General features: G+C 41.3%; 1 protein-coding gene across 1 annotated transcript; it reads left to right on the top strand.

Moving 5' to 3' along the window:
- Nucleotides 1-443: 443 nt before the first annotated feature.
- On the top strand, nt 444-16,709 carry LOC144657794 (multifunctional procollagen lysine hydroxylase and glycosyltransferase LH3-like). The gene is made up of 22 exons (XM_078518157.1): nt 444-601; nt 705-808; nt 2,387-2,520; nt 2,636-2,750; nt 2,849-2,897; nt 3,126-3,238; nt 4,881-4,944; nt 5,069-5,166; nt 6,577-6,678; nt 7,261-7,392; nt 7,555-7,679; nt 10,661-10,762; nt 10,990-11,115; nt 11,599-11,731; nt 12,207-12,320; nt 12,598-12,666; nt 13,045-13,107; nt 13,763-13,804; nt 13,899-13,958; nt 14,642-14,728; nt 15,405-15,530; nt 15,894-16,709. Exons 1-22 carry the CDS (start codon nt 514-516, stop codon nt 16,047-16,049), a joined length of 2,202 nt encoding a protein of 733 aa, XP_078374283.1. The 5' UTR covers nt 444-513; the 3' UTR covers nt 16,050-16,709.
- The last annotated feature ends 215 nt before the right edge of the window (nt 16,710-16,924 follow it).

Below are 16,924 nucleotides of genomic sequence, written 5' to 3' on the forward strand. Positions count from 1 at the left end.
AGAATCTGTTACAGCCTGACTGAAAATGGTACATTATCTTGTGGAAACTCTCCTAGATAAGCTATGTGGTTTTGTGCCACTTTAACAACAACAAAAACCTTTATTAAACATGTCTGGGGTATTTAGCTTAAAAAGTTGAGCTGTTTTTCATGGTTCATTGGCTGTTGCCATAATTTTGATTGACGGCAGTGAAAATGTAAATATCTTTAGTTGGCTTTTTGAATTTCAGAGTTCGCATATCACTAAAAACCGCAATAAAACAGGCAAATAAGTTCTGCTGAATGAAATAGAAAATCTGCTTTGATATGCACTGTATGCCAAACTTATACCCAGCTCCCGAATAGTAATAGGGCTATTGATCCGCTCAAACGGAAATCCGAACACGCTCTTACCCCACCCCAATGAGGAATCTGAGCCGTCCCGCTCTACATAGTCACGTGATTTAATTTTCGGCCGAGAGCGCTGGAGCGCTCCAGTTGAGCACAGTTCGCGTCTCGGTGGAGTGACGCAAAGATGTCTAGAGGAATTCTTTGGTGTGTTAGCTGTATTGTTTTAGCTATCTTGGCTGTACTTTTAACTGATGTACGTAGTGAGCAACAAGGTAAGATCTGTGACTTTCGGGAAAAGGTTGTTTAACAATTTGGAACAGGGCATGCTTCGATCAACAAGTGAGTTTCTCTCACATTCTGTCTGCGTGTTTTTAGGATTGGATGAGCTGAAACTGCTCGCCATAACGGTGGCAACAGACGAAACAGATGGCTATAAAAGATTTATGAGATCTGCTAAAGCTAACAACATCGATGTTAAGGTATCTTTAATTATTTATGTATCTTGATGGACTTGCGATCAGCTGCTCACGGCAGATGGCGTGTCGATTGATGGTCGCTATTGACAAAAATTAACGTAAATTATTATCTGTCCTATTACTCTATTTTATTATTTTGTTGAGAATTATCTCTTAGACCTTAGTTACGCCTTGGAGCTACAATAAAAGTTCACATTTCCACTAATTCGTGACAAGATACAAAATATCAGCTGCTGTCAAATTTTTCTGCTCCGAGTTCTTAACATGTAAAGTTCGCACGTGCTATTGTTATGCTTGATATCTGAATATTAAATGATTTGATCGCAAACAAAAGCTCTGATTTCTTTAATTTTCTCACTTATGTGTGATTTTCTTCTACTGAAGTGCTAGTTATCCCCCGGGTCACAAACAAACTTTGCATTTAAACGTGAAGAACCTTTATAGAGTTACAAGATTGCAATCTCAAAATTCTCTACGTGTACAGAGTGAATGTTTCTTTTTCTCGTATTGAATGATCCTCCATGAAAGATGTGATAGCATCAGGGAAAACGAGCAAAGATGTTGACTGTTTTTTTCACACATCTTTAAAAAATATTGTTGAATTCCAGTCGTTTTGAGAAGAAAATGCCGGCCGATCACAACACATCCAGACTTCCACGTTGGCAGGGAGTGAAGTATCAAATGTCATGTTGTCATGAAAGAGCAATTGATGACTATGATTCGTTTGCAATGAATGGATCTACTGTGTTCACTCCGAAGAAACGTGCGAATTCTCATGAGTTTTGTCACTTGTTGAATCCGCTTTTATTTGTGGAATTCACAGGGGAATTTTTCCTTTCACTATTGATTTAAAAGTATTATTGAATTTCCAATATTTTTTTAAATCACAACCGTTGGGAGGTCTTGTTGGCAATAAGAAAATAAAATTTAAAAAACACACAATACAACTTTCTAAAGAGATGTTTGGGCATGACTTATGTCATCTTCAGTTTATTGAGAATAAAGTATACAACCCTATATATTTTGGTAGCTAACAAGACAAAAATAGTAATGCTGATCACATGCTAGGGTGATAATATTTTAAAAACAATGGGTAGACCACAGGAACAGGGACGGCGGAGCTGGAGGGGGGCTTTGCCCCCCCCCCCCCACTTTTTCCAAAAAAATAAAGACTTACTAAGAGAAGAGTCTCTTAAGCCCCGCCACTTGAAGTCACTAGTTAGCCCCCCCCCCCCCAACCTGGAAAAATGTTTCGCTGTCCGTGAGGAAGCTAGACTGTGAGCAGTCTCTTTGTTTTCCCAGCATGTGGCGCTAAAACACGAATGCGAGCGATGAAGCTGCGAGCCACAAGAAGCGCAGGCAGTGAAATTTTGATGTTTTTGACTTGCCGCCTTTCACACCTTCTTGATTGATAGTTCTGCCCAGTTTGGAAAAAGATATGAAATGCAGTAAATTATTGTTGTGAAATCTATAGAGTTCCTACTGGTACATGTAAAGGAAAAAACATTGTCGGACATCTGAGGGAACCTTTTTAAAAAAGATCATTGTTTATACTTTGCCTTCATGTACTATCTATTTTAGGTACTTGGGATGGGCGAGGAATGGCGTGGTGGGGATATGTCGAAACCTGGCGGTGGATACAAAATCAACCTTCTTAAAAAGGAAACAGAACTCCACAAGAATGAAAGCAATCTGGTGCTGATGTTTGTGGACAGGTAAGTGTCAAAGTTGAATTGTTTTGTCAGATAACTCCTTTCCAGTCAGTAAGTCATGTTTTATTTTCCTATTTTGATCAAATGTTATTATCATTAATTTTTTATTCCTCCATAGCTATGATGTGATATTACTAGCAAATCCTCAAGAATTCCTGAAAAAGTTTCTGGATTTTAATGTTAACATGGTCTTTTCTGCCGAAGGGTTCTGCTGGCCAGACAGATGGCTCAAGGTACATGCATAATTTTGACTCACATTACCTGGAAACAACAGTTTTCTCCTTCTCCTTTAGCACCAAGCTACCTATTGAAATTTTCTCTTGCTTTTCAGGACCAATACCCAGAGGTTTCTCATGGAAAGAAATATCTTTGTTCAGGAGGTACTTGTGATTTCAGTGATGTGAATTCAATTCTTTTGCATTGACTGATTTGACAGGACAAAACTGACTAACAACAGAATTCTGTTCTTGAATATACCAGTCTGACCAGCCAGTTCTGACTAATTGAAAGTGCCCTAAGTAAACAATACTTTGTTCTTCCAAAGAAAACATTTGTTACAGCATTATTTCCTTACCTTCAACTGGTACTTTGTCTCTGTTTTTCATCAGGTTTTATAGGTTACGCATCAACATTCCACCAGGTTGTGGCTGATCATGCCATTGAAGATGTCGAGGACGACCAGCTCTATTACACCAAGATTTTTTTGGACAAGCAAAAAAGGGCGAGTTAAACAAGCCAGAAGGCTCATAATATTAGACTTCTTTGTTACAAATTGTAACTGGATTAGATGGCATAACAAGTAAATTATTAAAGGAGGCTGCTCCTGTAATATCGCATTCTTTATGCTTAATTTTCAATGCTTCTATAACGAGTGGTATCTTCCCTGATCAGTGGAAGTATGCTAAAGTCTCCCCAATACATAAGAAAGATAACACTGATGATCTCAACAATTATAGACCTATATCGGTCATTTCTGTTATTGCTAAGCCTTTTGAAAGAATCATCTATAATCAGCTATATGACTACCTTAAGGTAAATTCCCTTTTATCAAATTGCCAGTCTGGGTTTCGTTCCCTGTATTCTACTCTTACTTCGTTATTAGATGCTACTAATGAATGGTTCTTCAATATTGACAATGGTCTCTTAAACTCTGTTGTCTTTCTTGATTTAGCCAAGGCATTTGACACAGTTGACCACAGCATTTTGCTTGCCAAATTAGAGATGTATGGTATCTCTGGAACAGCACATCAATGGTTTCATTCATATCTTTCTAATCGCAAGCAAAAATGCTACTTAAATGGCTGTCTATCAGAGTTCTCAGATATCCCTTGTGGTGTTCCTCAAGGATATATCCTCGGCCCTTAGACAGTGGCTCTTAGCAAACAAACTGAGTTTAAACACCACTAAAACAGAATTTTTAATTATTGGCTCTAATTACAATCTTGCCAACCTTGGCTATTCTCCTGAGATCAGGTTAGGTGATACAAGTATAAAACGTGTCTACTCTGCTAAATCTCTTGGTGTTTATATTGATGATCGTTTATCATGGTCCACTCATATTAACCATGTGGCAAAAAAGGTCTCATCTGCAATCGGGGGCTTGAGACAAATAAGGCAATTCGTTAATGATGATACTCTTATAACTATTTATAATTCCCTTATCCAGCCATCTTTTGACTATTGTGATTTGGTATGGGATAATTTATCTAAAGGTCTAGCAACCAGATTACAAAAATTACAGAATAGGGCTGGTAGGGTTATTTTAAGGGCTACCTATGATGTAAGCTCAAAGGATGTTTTAAAGGAACTTGGGTGGTCTGATCTAAAAACCCGAAGAGCTAAGCATAAGGCCACTCAAATGTTTAAAATTTCTACTGGTGAAGCCCCATCCTATTTAACTGACAGATTTTGCAAAGTCGAGGCAAGAAATCCTTACAATATTAGGAACAGTGAATTAAATATTAATTTACCATTACCGAAAACTGATTTTTTAAAAAAGAGTTTTCTTTATGCTGGTCCTAAATTGTGGAATTCCTTGCCTAATTCAATTAAGTCAGCTAAATCTCTTGCAGCCTTTAAAAGAGGACTGGAAGATATTGACTTTGATATGTTACTATCTTCTTATTGATAGCTTGTCCCACTCTAATATTTATGTGTTATTTAACTCTATTTAAATTTTTAAATCTCACTCGGCTTTCATGAAAACCAATGTAATTGATGGAATTCCGAGGTTAAATAAAGTATCACTCACTCACTCACTAATAATTTCTTGAAATATATGGCTATGCCTCATGACAGATGACTGAAGACAAGAATTAAATGATTTTATGCACCTTTAACAGTTAATTATTTCTTTTTTGCAGGATGAGTTAAAAATGAAGCTTGATAACAAAGCAGACATCTTCATGAACCTAAATGGAGCAGAAGGTAAGGATGATGATGATGATGATGATGACGGTGGTGGTGATGATGATTGGAAATATGACTTGTTAGTTCAAGTTTGGCTATAAAATCAATATAGTAAGCATTTCGTTGTTTATTAATTTTGCAGAGGAAGTTGAAATCAAGTTCAGTGGTGCCAAGGTGTGGCTGGAGAATAAGGAATATGGAACTCAACCACTTGTGGCCCATGGCAATGGTCCTAGCAAGGTACTCACAAAATACAAGCTTTATCAATCTATGTAACGAGAAGATGATTCAGATAGAATTGTTCCATAGTTGTCTCAGCATAGGCAGCCCAGATTTTGTTTGTGATCAACTTACATACGTTACGTTTTGAGCCATTTAAGAGAATGTCTGAGAATGGTTCAAAAATTTCTCTAAATTCAACTTGTAGTAAAAGATTCAAATAAAAGTAGTCCACCTTACAACCCTCCAAGTAAAGACCATTTTAGTCCCCATGGCGACTAAAATTTTGGAACTGGCGACCTCATTGGAACTGAAAATGAGAAGAAGGATTGAACTTAATTTAGCAACCAAATTTTTTTACTGGCAACCAAACTTGAGCAGTCGGTGGCCAAATGGCCACTAAGGAAAAAATAAACTTGTCCAGAGGGTTGCCTTACCCTGGGCCAAGAGAGGATGAGGGGACAGAGAGGAACTTAGAGGGCGTTGGCTGGGATATGTCAGACAGACATCCACAAAAGCGTAGTTCCGGTTCTAGTAAAGTCAATAAATCGGGCCAGCGTGACATTTGTTTTATCGGCAAGTAATGGATAAATTCCAGGCAAGTAATGGATAAATTCCACTAGCCCAACAGGAAAATCCACTGAACCCAGGCTATCAGACATCACTTTCTTTGCACGCTGTAGGTGGTATATAACCTGCAATGGCTGGGCTCATCCCATCTAAGGGTAGTAGCAAGACATTCTAGCCATTCCTTTGTTACAGAAACTATAAGCTCTAGTTAAGTGCTGACCATATCAACTAGTAATACATGACTCGCAGGGCCTCGCGAAGCTCTGGGTTATTGTTGCCTAGTAACGGTAACTTTTTGCAGGTTTTTGGGGGGTTGAACAAGTCGTCTCAGACGACATCCTCAACACTGAAATAAAACTTCACGAGTTGTTTTGTAAACTGACACTTGTAGTCAATTAAACAAGCACTTTACCGCTCAAATTTTATTGGTCCGATTTAATTGAAAGGTCAAGAGGCGGAGTTGTAAGTTACAAGGCGACGACAAGGGGAGGAGTCTAATACTTCCACTTTTATTCAAATATGTCTACAGCCTCTCAATTTTTCCTTCGCTCGCTTCCCGCCCCTCTCCCCCTTCGCGCTCGCTTCGTTTGCTTTTTTGCGTTGAAAAATCGAGAGGCTGTGGACAGTCTACCGTAGTAGCCATTTGGCCACTGACTGCTCAAGTTTGGTCCTCAGTGAAAAATTTTAGTCACTAAATTAAGTTTATGCTTTCAATCCTTCTTCTCAATTTTAGTTGCCAGCCACTTTGGTTCCAATTTAGTTGCCAGCTACAAAATTTTGTCGCCATGGCAACTGAAATGGTCTTAACTTGGAGGGTTGGTTAAGCCATTATTGTTGTTTTTTTTACTGTGTATTTTTCAGCTGTTTCTAAACTACCTGGACAACTATCTGCCTGATAAATGGAACTTGCAAGATGGCTGCACTGCTTGTTCTGAGGATACAATATCTTTAGACAATCTCAAGGTGAGCAAACTGTATACTCTGGTAACTGTTTTTGCTGTGCTATAATTCCCTCATGACTAACGCATCGAGGTTTTGCATTTAAAGCTGCAATGCTTTTTTTTTTTTTTATCAGCCAGCACCTAGGGTGGATAATGTTATCCACCAGATAAATCGTTATACAGCAAATAAGTGTCAACAAAACAAACTGCACTATCCACTGGAAAGTGATTCATCCAGTGGATAGCGTTATCATTCCTTTCAACAACTGGGGCCAGGGAATAAAATTACTTTTTAATAAGAGCATGTTTTGTCTTTGTGAATCAACCAAAATAATAGTTTACTAGGAAAGACAATCTGTAGATTATCCATCATTGAAAAGTTACATTTCTGCATCACCTTTTGGTCTTGAATACATGTAACACTTCACTAATAATGATAGTACCTTTACTGAATTTCACCTTGTAAATATTAGTAAAATAAAATCCCCTACAGAGGATTGTAAGCAAGTTACACGCATCAAATTTATTGGTTTCTGTAATGGAGAATATCGATGGTTGCAATGGTTGTATTTGTAGTTATTATGTTATGTTTCACTGTCTCTAGGAAGAGGAGTATCCTAAAATCTTGATGGGATGGTTTATAAAAGAACCAACACCCTTCATACCTGAGTTTTTGAAGAGAATGATGAAACTGGATTATCCTAAAAAACGCATTGATCTCCTGATCCACAATACAGTAAGTGTACTCTGAACTTCCAGGCACATTATATCTAAGGGTAGGACGCTGTTTCAATAATTCTGTGATAAAAGTCGCTTTGAGTTTGACTTTTCCTGTTTTGTTTACTTTCATGGTGGCATAGTATACTTGACAGTTTAATACCATATCTATGTCACACAGGTTCCATACCATAAGTCTCAAATCGGTGAATGGTTAACAGATGAGATCAAGAATCAGTTCAACTCTCTCACTGTACTGCAGCCTGAAGACAACATTAATGAGTACCAGGCCAGAAATCGTGCTGTGTAAGTTAAACTTATCTTTGTTTACAAGCAGGGCTCGAGACTAACGGTAGCCAACTAGCCAAAGGCTAGTAAAAATGCAGTTTTGGCTAGTAGATTGTGGGCTTTCACTAGCCAAAATGGCTAGCAGAAATTTCAGGCAGTTTTGTAAAAAAAAAAAAAAGAAAACCACAAATTGAAATAGACTCTAAAAAAACAGAACTAACAAGAACACTGTTGACATTTATCAAAGAATATAGACAAGCTAAAGTTACCGAAAAGTGAACAAACGATAACTTTTTAGGGCATTCTGGTGACAAAAGCAACAAGTGAAAGAAAACTGCTTCTACATCTACATCTACATATAATTAGGTCGGTAAAAATCTTAAGATATCACACCAACCGTTAAAAACTAAAATGAATGTTAAAAATGTTAAAAACTAAATAAAACTAATACAATAAAATATTAAAAACTATTAACTAACTTAGATTTAAAACTATTTACAGACGTTATATTTACAATATCATCTGGAAGGGAGTTCCATTCACAGATTGTTCGTGGGAAAAAAGAAAATTTAAAAACATCTTTCTTTGACCTAGGAACTAAAAATTTAAAATCGGGTTCTTCTTTCATAATTTGGTTTAAGATGGGCAGCTACTGAGAAATCGGTCAGGTTGTGGGAGAGTTTATACATAAAAGATAGTCTAGCGATTTTCCGTCTGGTGGCTAGGGTTTCCCAATTAAGTTCCTGAAGCATATCTGTCACGCTTGCATAGGGGTTGTAGTTGCCCGCGCAGAATCGCGCTGCCTTTCTCTGAATTCTTTCCAGCTTTTGAATATCCTTCTCGTAGTGGGGATCCCATGCGGCACTTGCATATTCGAGGGTTGATCGGACTAAAGTCTTATACGCCGTTTCTCTTACCGATCTTGGACAGTTATGTAAGCGATTACAAAAAATGTTACCGATCTTGGACAGTTATGTAAATTATTATCAGCTGACCTGGGAAAATGAGCATTATGTACGTTGTAACGTTAATCAGTGATTGGGTAAGGTTATAGAACAACGAGGATGAGAGGCTGTGCGCGTGAATGCTTTCAAAAAAGCTTTCATGTATATATATGTAAGATGCGATTCCCATGGATACCTGAGATTATTCTGCGGTAGATAGGAGCAAAAAAGGGAGGAAAAGACACAATGAAGACAACTAGCAAAGTGCCTCCGTCAAAACGCGTTTTTGCCTTTGTGGAAGAGACTCCCCATGGATTGCATATCTAGATGGTCTGTTGTTCTACTGTTTATGAAGAAAAACAGTTTTGTCCGATCTGTCATTGGCTTTTGTCTCAGGTTGCTTGGTAAAAAAAAAGGAAAAAATGAAAACCATGTTTGACTGTTCTGGCTAGTAGAAAATTGGTTTTGGCTAGTGAAATCAAAGCTGTCACTAGCCACTAGGCTAGTTAGCAAAAAAGTTAGTCTCGAGCCCTGGCGGCCGCTCCTGCGTGCGGGCTGCGTGGGTCGCCCGCTCCGCTCTCCCCGGGGGCGTTGTGTGCCCGGTCCATGGTCTGGGCTCCCTGTCGTCTCGGCCCCGCGCGCCCCCCTCTCGCCGCGTGCCCGGTGCGTCGCCCCGCGGCTCCCGTGCCCTGCCGCGAGGGGTGTGCGGCCCCGCCTGCGCCGGGCGGCCCTCGCCCTGGTCCCCCGCGCGACCCCCCGTCGCGGGTGCGTGGCGGCCCGGCCCCCCCGCGGCCCGGCGGCCGCCCCGCGCGCCGCCCGGAGACGGGGGGGTGGCGCCGCCGGCGCCTCCGCACTCTCTTCTCCCTCTCCGCTGCTCTCGTCGCTCCCTCCCGTGCGTGCCCGCCCGACGTGCCCTCCGACCGAGGGCCCCCCCCGAGTCCCCTACTCTCTCTCCGTCCCGAGTCCCGATCTGGCCGCCCGACGGCCGCGCCAGGCCACAGTGCAGACTCACCCGCGGCGGGGAGACGGCGGCCCACATGGGTCGCCGTGGCAGTAAGCAGGGCCGCAGCTGTGACGACTCGCGGCGACCCCGTCTCCTCGTCTCCAGTCGATGTGGACGCGGAGCTCGTGGACCAGGCCCGCGGACGCGGGAGACAGGAGAGGGGCCCCCGGCCGAGACAGACCCGCGCCGAGAGCCCGCCGCGGGAGCGCCGAGACTGGACGACCGGCGACGAGCCGTGGCGCAGGCCAATCCTCTCCGGGCCGAGCGCCCGAAGACCAGCAGCGACCGCACGAGCGACGTGTCGCCCCCGCTCGGTCGCAGGAGCATCACTCTCCATGCAGTCCCAGCGGCCCGAGAGGCACTGACCGCGTAGGCGAGACGCTCCCCCCCGGAGACGCCGCCCGCCCGCCGGCCCTCCCGGCCCCCAGCCGAGGGGCCGCCCCGCCCCGCGACCCCGCACGCGACGGGCGCCGACCGCCCGACTGACGGCACGCGCCCCCCCGAGGGGGGGGGCCCGACGGCGCGGCGACACGAGGGGCGGGGCCGGGGCGGAAGAGAAGGATGTGGCAGGAGTGTTTGGGGGGGGTCTTCTTTTTTTAAAAGTGGTGCTGGCTAAAGGGAGTGGGTGTGAAGGGTGGGAGAGTTGATTTTAAAAGTATGGGGTTAGAGGAAAGTGGAGGAAGGGGGGAGAGAGTGGAGGGGTTGGCTGGTTTAGTGGGAGCCTCTGGGAGAGGGCCCCCCCCCCTCCCCCCCCCTCTTCTCTCTTCACCTCCCTTGTAGGGAGAAGAGGAGGAGGGAGAAGAAGAGGAGTGGAGGGGGGGGAGGGAGGGGAGGGGAGGGGGGAGAGGGGTGGGGGGGGGGGGGGATGAAGGTAGAGAGGTGAGTGAGGGGGAGGGATGGGCAAGGCAGGGGGGGGGAAAATCGCAAGAGAGTAAACTTATTTTTGTTTACAAGTTCCTTTTGGTTTTTTGAAGTTTTCTGATATTGGGACTAAAAAGCTTGACTGACTTGTGTTTACTATTTTTTCCTATTTTCTGCGTTTGTTCACTCAGTGAGATGTGTAAAGATAAGAACTGTGACTACTTTTTCTCTGTTGATGGCTCTGTTGTTCTTACCAACAAGGACACACTGAAGATCCTCATCAAACAAAACAGGTTAGAAACAGATCAACATTGTTACTTTTACACAGAAAACAAAAGAAAATTCATACTGTTGTTTTGAGTGGCCTGGTTCAAAAAGTTGCACTGTAACAGTAAGCAAAAAAAAGTATGCACTGTTGCAGTATGCATTGTACCAAAAATTAATTGATTGTGTATGTAATGAACAGATTTAGCCATTAACTAATGTCTTAACATTGTACTGTATTGTTTGTATTTTCTAGACCCGTATTAGCACCTATTATGTCAAAGCACGGCAAACTGTGGTCAAACTTCTGGGGCAAACTGGGTTCAGATGGATACTATGCTCGCTCACGTGATTATCTTGCTATTGTCCAGAAGCAGAGAAAGTAAGTAAAGAGTTTCTTGTCTGAAAGTTTTTTTTCCAATCCCAAAAGTAAGAGAATCCACGTGCACACAGCCCATCGGTGTTGGAAAATAATTCCAGGTTCTGTAGCATAAACTGACTGTGCCTGGATGTGGAGGGGGACATGGGAGTAGGAACCCAAGGGTAGAGGGGGTGATTATTACAGGAGGCAAGAAGAAGGGAGGACAGGAAGTAGGATTCCCAGGGTGGCAGGAACCTGGAGAAAAGGGAATAAAATTCTGCAACATGGCAGAGCATATTGTAAAAGAGAAAGCACAGAGAGGCAGGAACCACTAAGAAGCGACGGGAACCAGGAGTTAACCCTTTACCCTCTAAAGCGAATGGTCTTTTTTCGTAAATTACCAGTTAATTGCAGAAGTGATTGACTTTGAATGTAACCTGATCAAAGTGACCGGTAACAATATTATTAAAAAAGTGTTTATCAATAATATTTTTATTATTTTAGGGGTGTATGGAATTCTCCCTTCATCACAAACATTTACTTGATCCAAAAACAAGTCTTGAAACAGATGAAAGGAAGTTATGGGCCTTCTAAGGTTGATTCAGACATGGCTATGTGCCAATATCTGAGAGATCAGGTGAGTATAACCCTTTGATTTTCCTTGATTTGCTTTTTATGTGTCTTTTATGATAGTTCTAACAGCAATAGCCTTGAAATTAAAGGCAACCCCATCCCCAGTTACTGGAGATTTTTTTTTCAGGAGGGGAGGGCACTTTTCAACAAGGTTGGTCACTGCTAGGCAATTTATTATGTTCTTGGTTGGTTTTTTATGATTCCAAACTGCCACTTCTCTTTCCTGGACCACAAACCAGGTGATCCACAGAGCAAGTCAAATAGTGAGAAAATCACTGCACTTAATTAGACAAAAGAGAAAGAGGAAATGAATAAAAAAAAAAAAATAAATGAATGGAAAGATTTACCAACAGCAGCACTTCTTGCACATCTGATACAACACAGACAGATGGTTAATGTACAAATGTCTTGTATACATGTAATTGTTTCCTATCTAGCGAGATATTTAGTCAAAGTGATCTTTCTTGTATTTCTTTCAGGGAATTTTCATGTATGCCACCAATCTTCATGAGTTTGGACGTTTGCTGGAGACAGAAAATTACAACACAAATCATTTGCACAATGATTTATGGGAATTATTTGATAACAGAGTGGTATGTTGTTAACAGTCATGGTTTTAGTATCCAGAACAGCATAAAAATATTCAAAAGCATGTTGTTCATTGTTATCTTTTTTTAAAACACAAGCTGAAATTTTCTTCTAATAGTAAGGAAGCCCAGGGCTTATTATTGGTATCCCTCAATGAAAGTATCTCTTGCTTTTAGAGGAGTATCATGTGCATTGAGACACTATACTCAGCTTATTCGGGCAAGTTTAACAATTTGCGATACATTATGAACTTCAAGTGGTTTGATGTTGTGTTTTTTTTAGGATTGGGAGGAGAAATACATTCATGAAAACTATTCTCAAAACTTAAACCTCAGCATTCCTATTGAAGAGGTAAGAATATCAGTCCTGGAATTAACATTACAAGCCACTGAAAAAGTATTTTTATGAAAAAGACAGTGATTCACTAGTGTAAAGAAATTGAAGCTGCTCATACAAACATGCATGTTAGTGTGGCTTCTGCCTAAGTTACCTCTTTTTTGTCGTGATTTGGGGTCAAATTCGATCAAATCTTTGGCAACAAATACAAAAAGCTACAATTCGAGACAAACGTTTTTTGACATTAAGCAAAGTAGTGGCTATTGAAAAATCCCTTGGAGTTGACAACTCATTACTCAATTTGCTGCACAAGTTGACTCCCTTACAGGTTGGCAAGCCTATTCATTTCTTTAAGTCCTGGCATCTTGTTTAATTATCAATGTTTATTCGCAGCCTTGTCCTGATGTGTACTGGTTTCCTCTTGTGACGGACACATTTGCGATACAGCTTATTGAGGTAAGACTAAAACAGAAAAAATATTGCAGAATTAAAATAAAGAAATAAAAAATGTAGCCTCTTTGTTTCATTAAAGGTATACTGTTAGTCCAAGGCCTTCTTTGTAAATCATCATGCCTTTACAGAAATCAAAGTTATGAGGAAGGAAAAATTGGGTCTCGACTTATGGCCAAGTGTTTTGGGTTTATCTTTTGTCAGAGTCTAACTGGTTCTAATAACCAAAAGTTTAGGGTCTCGGCTTATAGCTGAATACGGTACGGTAGTCTAGATAAAGAAAGTCGCCTTCACCCAGCTTCTCCTTGCCAAGTAGCACACAAGGCCTTGGATGGGTGATAATCCCATCCCCCAACCTCCAAATTGGGTAACTAGAGACTGTTCAATTCCTTGTCAGGCATCTACACCTTAACTAATCTGGGGAGGTTAGACCTCCCAGGGCCCCACCAGCATAGCTCTCAGACAGGGTCAGTGAGACACGCAAGCTTCAACACCTCAACAAGATGACAACAGTCCAGGGTGGAGAGATGGGACAACGACAGTAGAAATTTAATAGAGACAAAGTGGAAGCCGTGATCTGATGGTGTAATTGTAGATTATAGTTTGTTAATTGTAAGTATTTATTTTCCGGTAATTTGTTTTTTATACTTGCTTTATTCAGGAAATGGAACATTTTGGTGACTGGTCTGGAGGAAGACATGAGGTAAACTTGACTTTTACTATGTCCAACTCCATTTGCCGCTGGTTTTCTCCTTCCAACAAGCAATTGTGTTTATATTGATTTGTTTGTTTTCCAGGATAAGCGACTATCAGGAGGCTATGAGAATGTACCCACTGACGACATACACATGAACCAGGTCAGTTTCCATGTTTCTGTAAAACAATACTCACGCTTGCCTTTCTCCTGACCTGAGAGTAATCAGAGTTACTTCAGACTGGGCATTTTTGAAGTACACATTTGACCAATCACAGCAGACGTAGGTAACGCATTGAGCCAATGAGAGCTCAAAGCAAAGACGTGCAGCCAGCGAAAGGCGCGGGAATCACGCGTTAGCCAAGTCACGATGGTTTGGGGTTTGCTTCTGACTGGTTCGATTGACCATTACCAAAGTAATCAGCCTGACCAATCACAAAGGACGCGGACAATCCAGTGAACCAATCAAAACTTGAAGCAAATTAATACTTGAAGCCAGCGTGAAGCGCGGGAAAACGAACGAGTCACGATTGGTTTCTGGTTTAACTCCTGATTGACTGGCAAAGTGGAAACCAAAGCACACGCGAATTACTTTTGACACTCAAGTGAAAATCGCTCGAAAACATTACGATATCTTTCCTTTGACAGATTGGAGAGCTGTACATTATCGACATTACTATGGGGAGTGGGGTGCACTCTGTTTTCACGCCTCCTTGGTTTATCGTTAAGTTTCAATGATCCATAATTATAGTACATAAGCGATGTGCTCAGTGCCGAATAAACCATCATACAGGAAGTATATTTGTTTATCTCGTTATATATTGTTAAACGGTTGCTTCTTTGCAGATTGGCTATGAGAGACACTGGCTTCACTTTCTCAAAGAGTTCATTGTACCTGTGAACACCAGACTTTACCCTGGCTATTACTCTGAGGTAACAATAAAACTTAAAAACATGCACAAATAATATGTACGTGGTTTCTTTTTTGACAGCTGGAAAAAAGGTTGAGAGCTTGGGCAGAGACGTTTTTGAGCCACGAACGGCAACCGGAAGTGGAACGTTCTCGTCCTGGGCGCGTATTAGTGACCTTTTGTTCTTAAATTCAATTTGTAATTGTTAAGACGAAGGCTCTCTAACAAATTTTTTAAGATAAAAGTTCGCCAGAAACATAAACATTCGCCTTCCGGTTGCCGTTCGTGGCTCAAAAACGTCTGTGCTTAAGCTCTCAAGTGTCGCTATGCACACGGCATCAAACTTAGGTCGCGTTTACCATTCCTGGCAAAACTGCCGCAACTATTAAGCTATTAGCTTGTACATGTATGTTCAAGCCGAAAAAATGTAGTTTGTTGCGTTTTCTTGCAAACTGCAAAGACTTGCAAATTTTCGCTTTAAACTTTAACAGTAAAACCTTGAAGTAGCGTCGAGGTTTTACGTTTTGAGCATCTGGCATCGTTGTTGCTTAGTGACATTTTCTGTTGGCAATAAGCTGACGTGGATAGTAATCGGAAAAGCTTCGGTTCTTTCTCGAAGATTCACCAAAAAGGACACTCGCCAGGCATTCTTATTTTAATAATATTCTACTTTTCTTATATATTACTTTGCTATTCAGGCTCGTTCTATCATGAACTTTGTTGTAAAGTACGATCCCAACCGGCAGTACTACCTCAGACCTCACCACGACTCATCCACGTATACCATCAACATTGCTTTGACTAGGCCTGGCATCGACCATGGAGTAAGTAACATATTCACCTAGTCATAGGTCAACACATAAAAACATCATTTCAACCCAACTTGGTCGCTTTTGGAGCGTTCGACAGGCCTTAGCCAATCAGAATGCAGACTATATTGTCATAACCAATGAAATACGATGCCATTGGACGCCTGCCGCCACTGTTCGGGCGCTTTTATGATTGTCGATGTTTACCTAAGAAAATAGCTCATTTCCCATAAAAGATAAATTTGGGACGACACGTGAAAACACTATTTAACGAACGTCGGTTAGATATATCGAAGCAAGCGATTCTGTTAAACCGAGGTTGATCTGTTTGTTTTTCTTCCAGTTCGGTCGTTGAATGAACATTATCTCTTTTTACAGGGCGGGGGATGCAGGTTTTTGCGGTATAACTGTCAAGTCACGGAAACTCGTAGAGGCTGGTCTTTCATGCATCCAGGACGACTCACCCATTACCACGAGGGACTACCAGTGACATGGGGAAGGCGCTATATTATGATCTCTTTTATAGACCCTTGAGAACAAGATATTAAGCCTAAAATATCAGAGAAATTACGCCTATTTTTAGAATGCCGAATATAGATAGAAATGTCAAAGCTATTTTTTAAACTAATTTTATTGTTTCCCTTAAATCCTCTAAAGCATTTATTTCTCCAAGTGGACAGCAAGTAGTTGTATTAGAAATGCAATTTAACACGAAACAGGATTTCGTGATTGTCCAATTTGGGAAGAAATTTGACACGAGGCGAATAAGTCCAATTTGGCAGTCAAATGAATTTTTGTTCAATTATTTCCCAAATTGATAAATATGAAGTCCTATGTCATACACAAGTTCAAATAAAATAAAAATTAGTGTAGTCTAACGTGATAATTAGGAAGTGATAACAAAGTTGTTCACTCTGTATGTTGCCTCGTCATACAACGTTAGTGAAGAGGAACGTTGCGTGACAATGCAAGTCACGGCTGCGAAGAAGCCTTCTCGTTACTGTTAAAAAAAGTTTTGTCAGAAACTTCAGGGAGGTTCTATAGTTGAGATGCAATAGCATACGGGTAGTGCTGTTGTAACCCATGTCGCGGGATCCGTTGCTTGGTGTTGAAGTGTTTTGTTACTTTACGCGAGAGGAATGTTACCTTAACTAAGAAGGAAAACGAGAATAAACTCATGACAATATTATACAAGCTTGGTATTGTCATTATTGTGCATTACAATTTTTCTAGTGGATGTGAAACTACCTCTAGAAATTCTTAGACTGCGCAAGGGTTTCTGACGAGAGGCCTCGAGGCGACGTAAAGACATTTGCATTTTCGTGCTACAGAGAACGTGTACTGGAGAAGATGCTCTAGACTAACACACCCCAAGAATCCTACAGACCCGCCAGCCCTGCAGGTTGCAG

The sequence above is a fragment of the Oculina patagonica genome, chromosome 6 (genome assembly GCF_052425735.1).
Source record: "Oculina patagonica isolate OP01 chromosome 6, crgOcupat, whole genome shotgun sequence".
NCBI lineage: Eukaryota > Metazoa > Cnidaria > Anthozoa > Scleractinia > Oculinidae > Oculina > Oculina patagonica.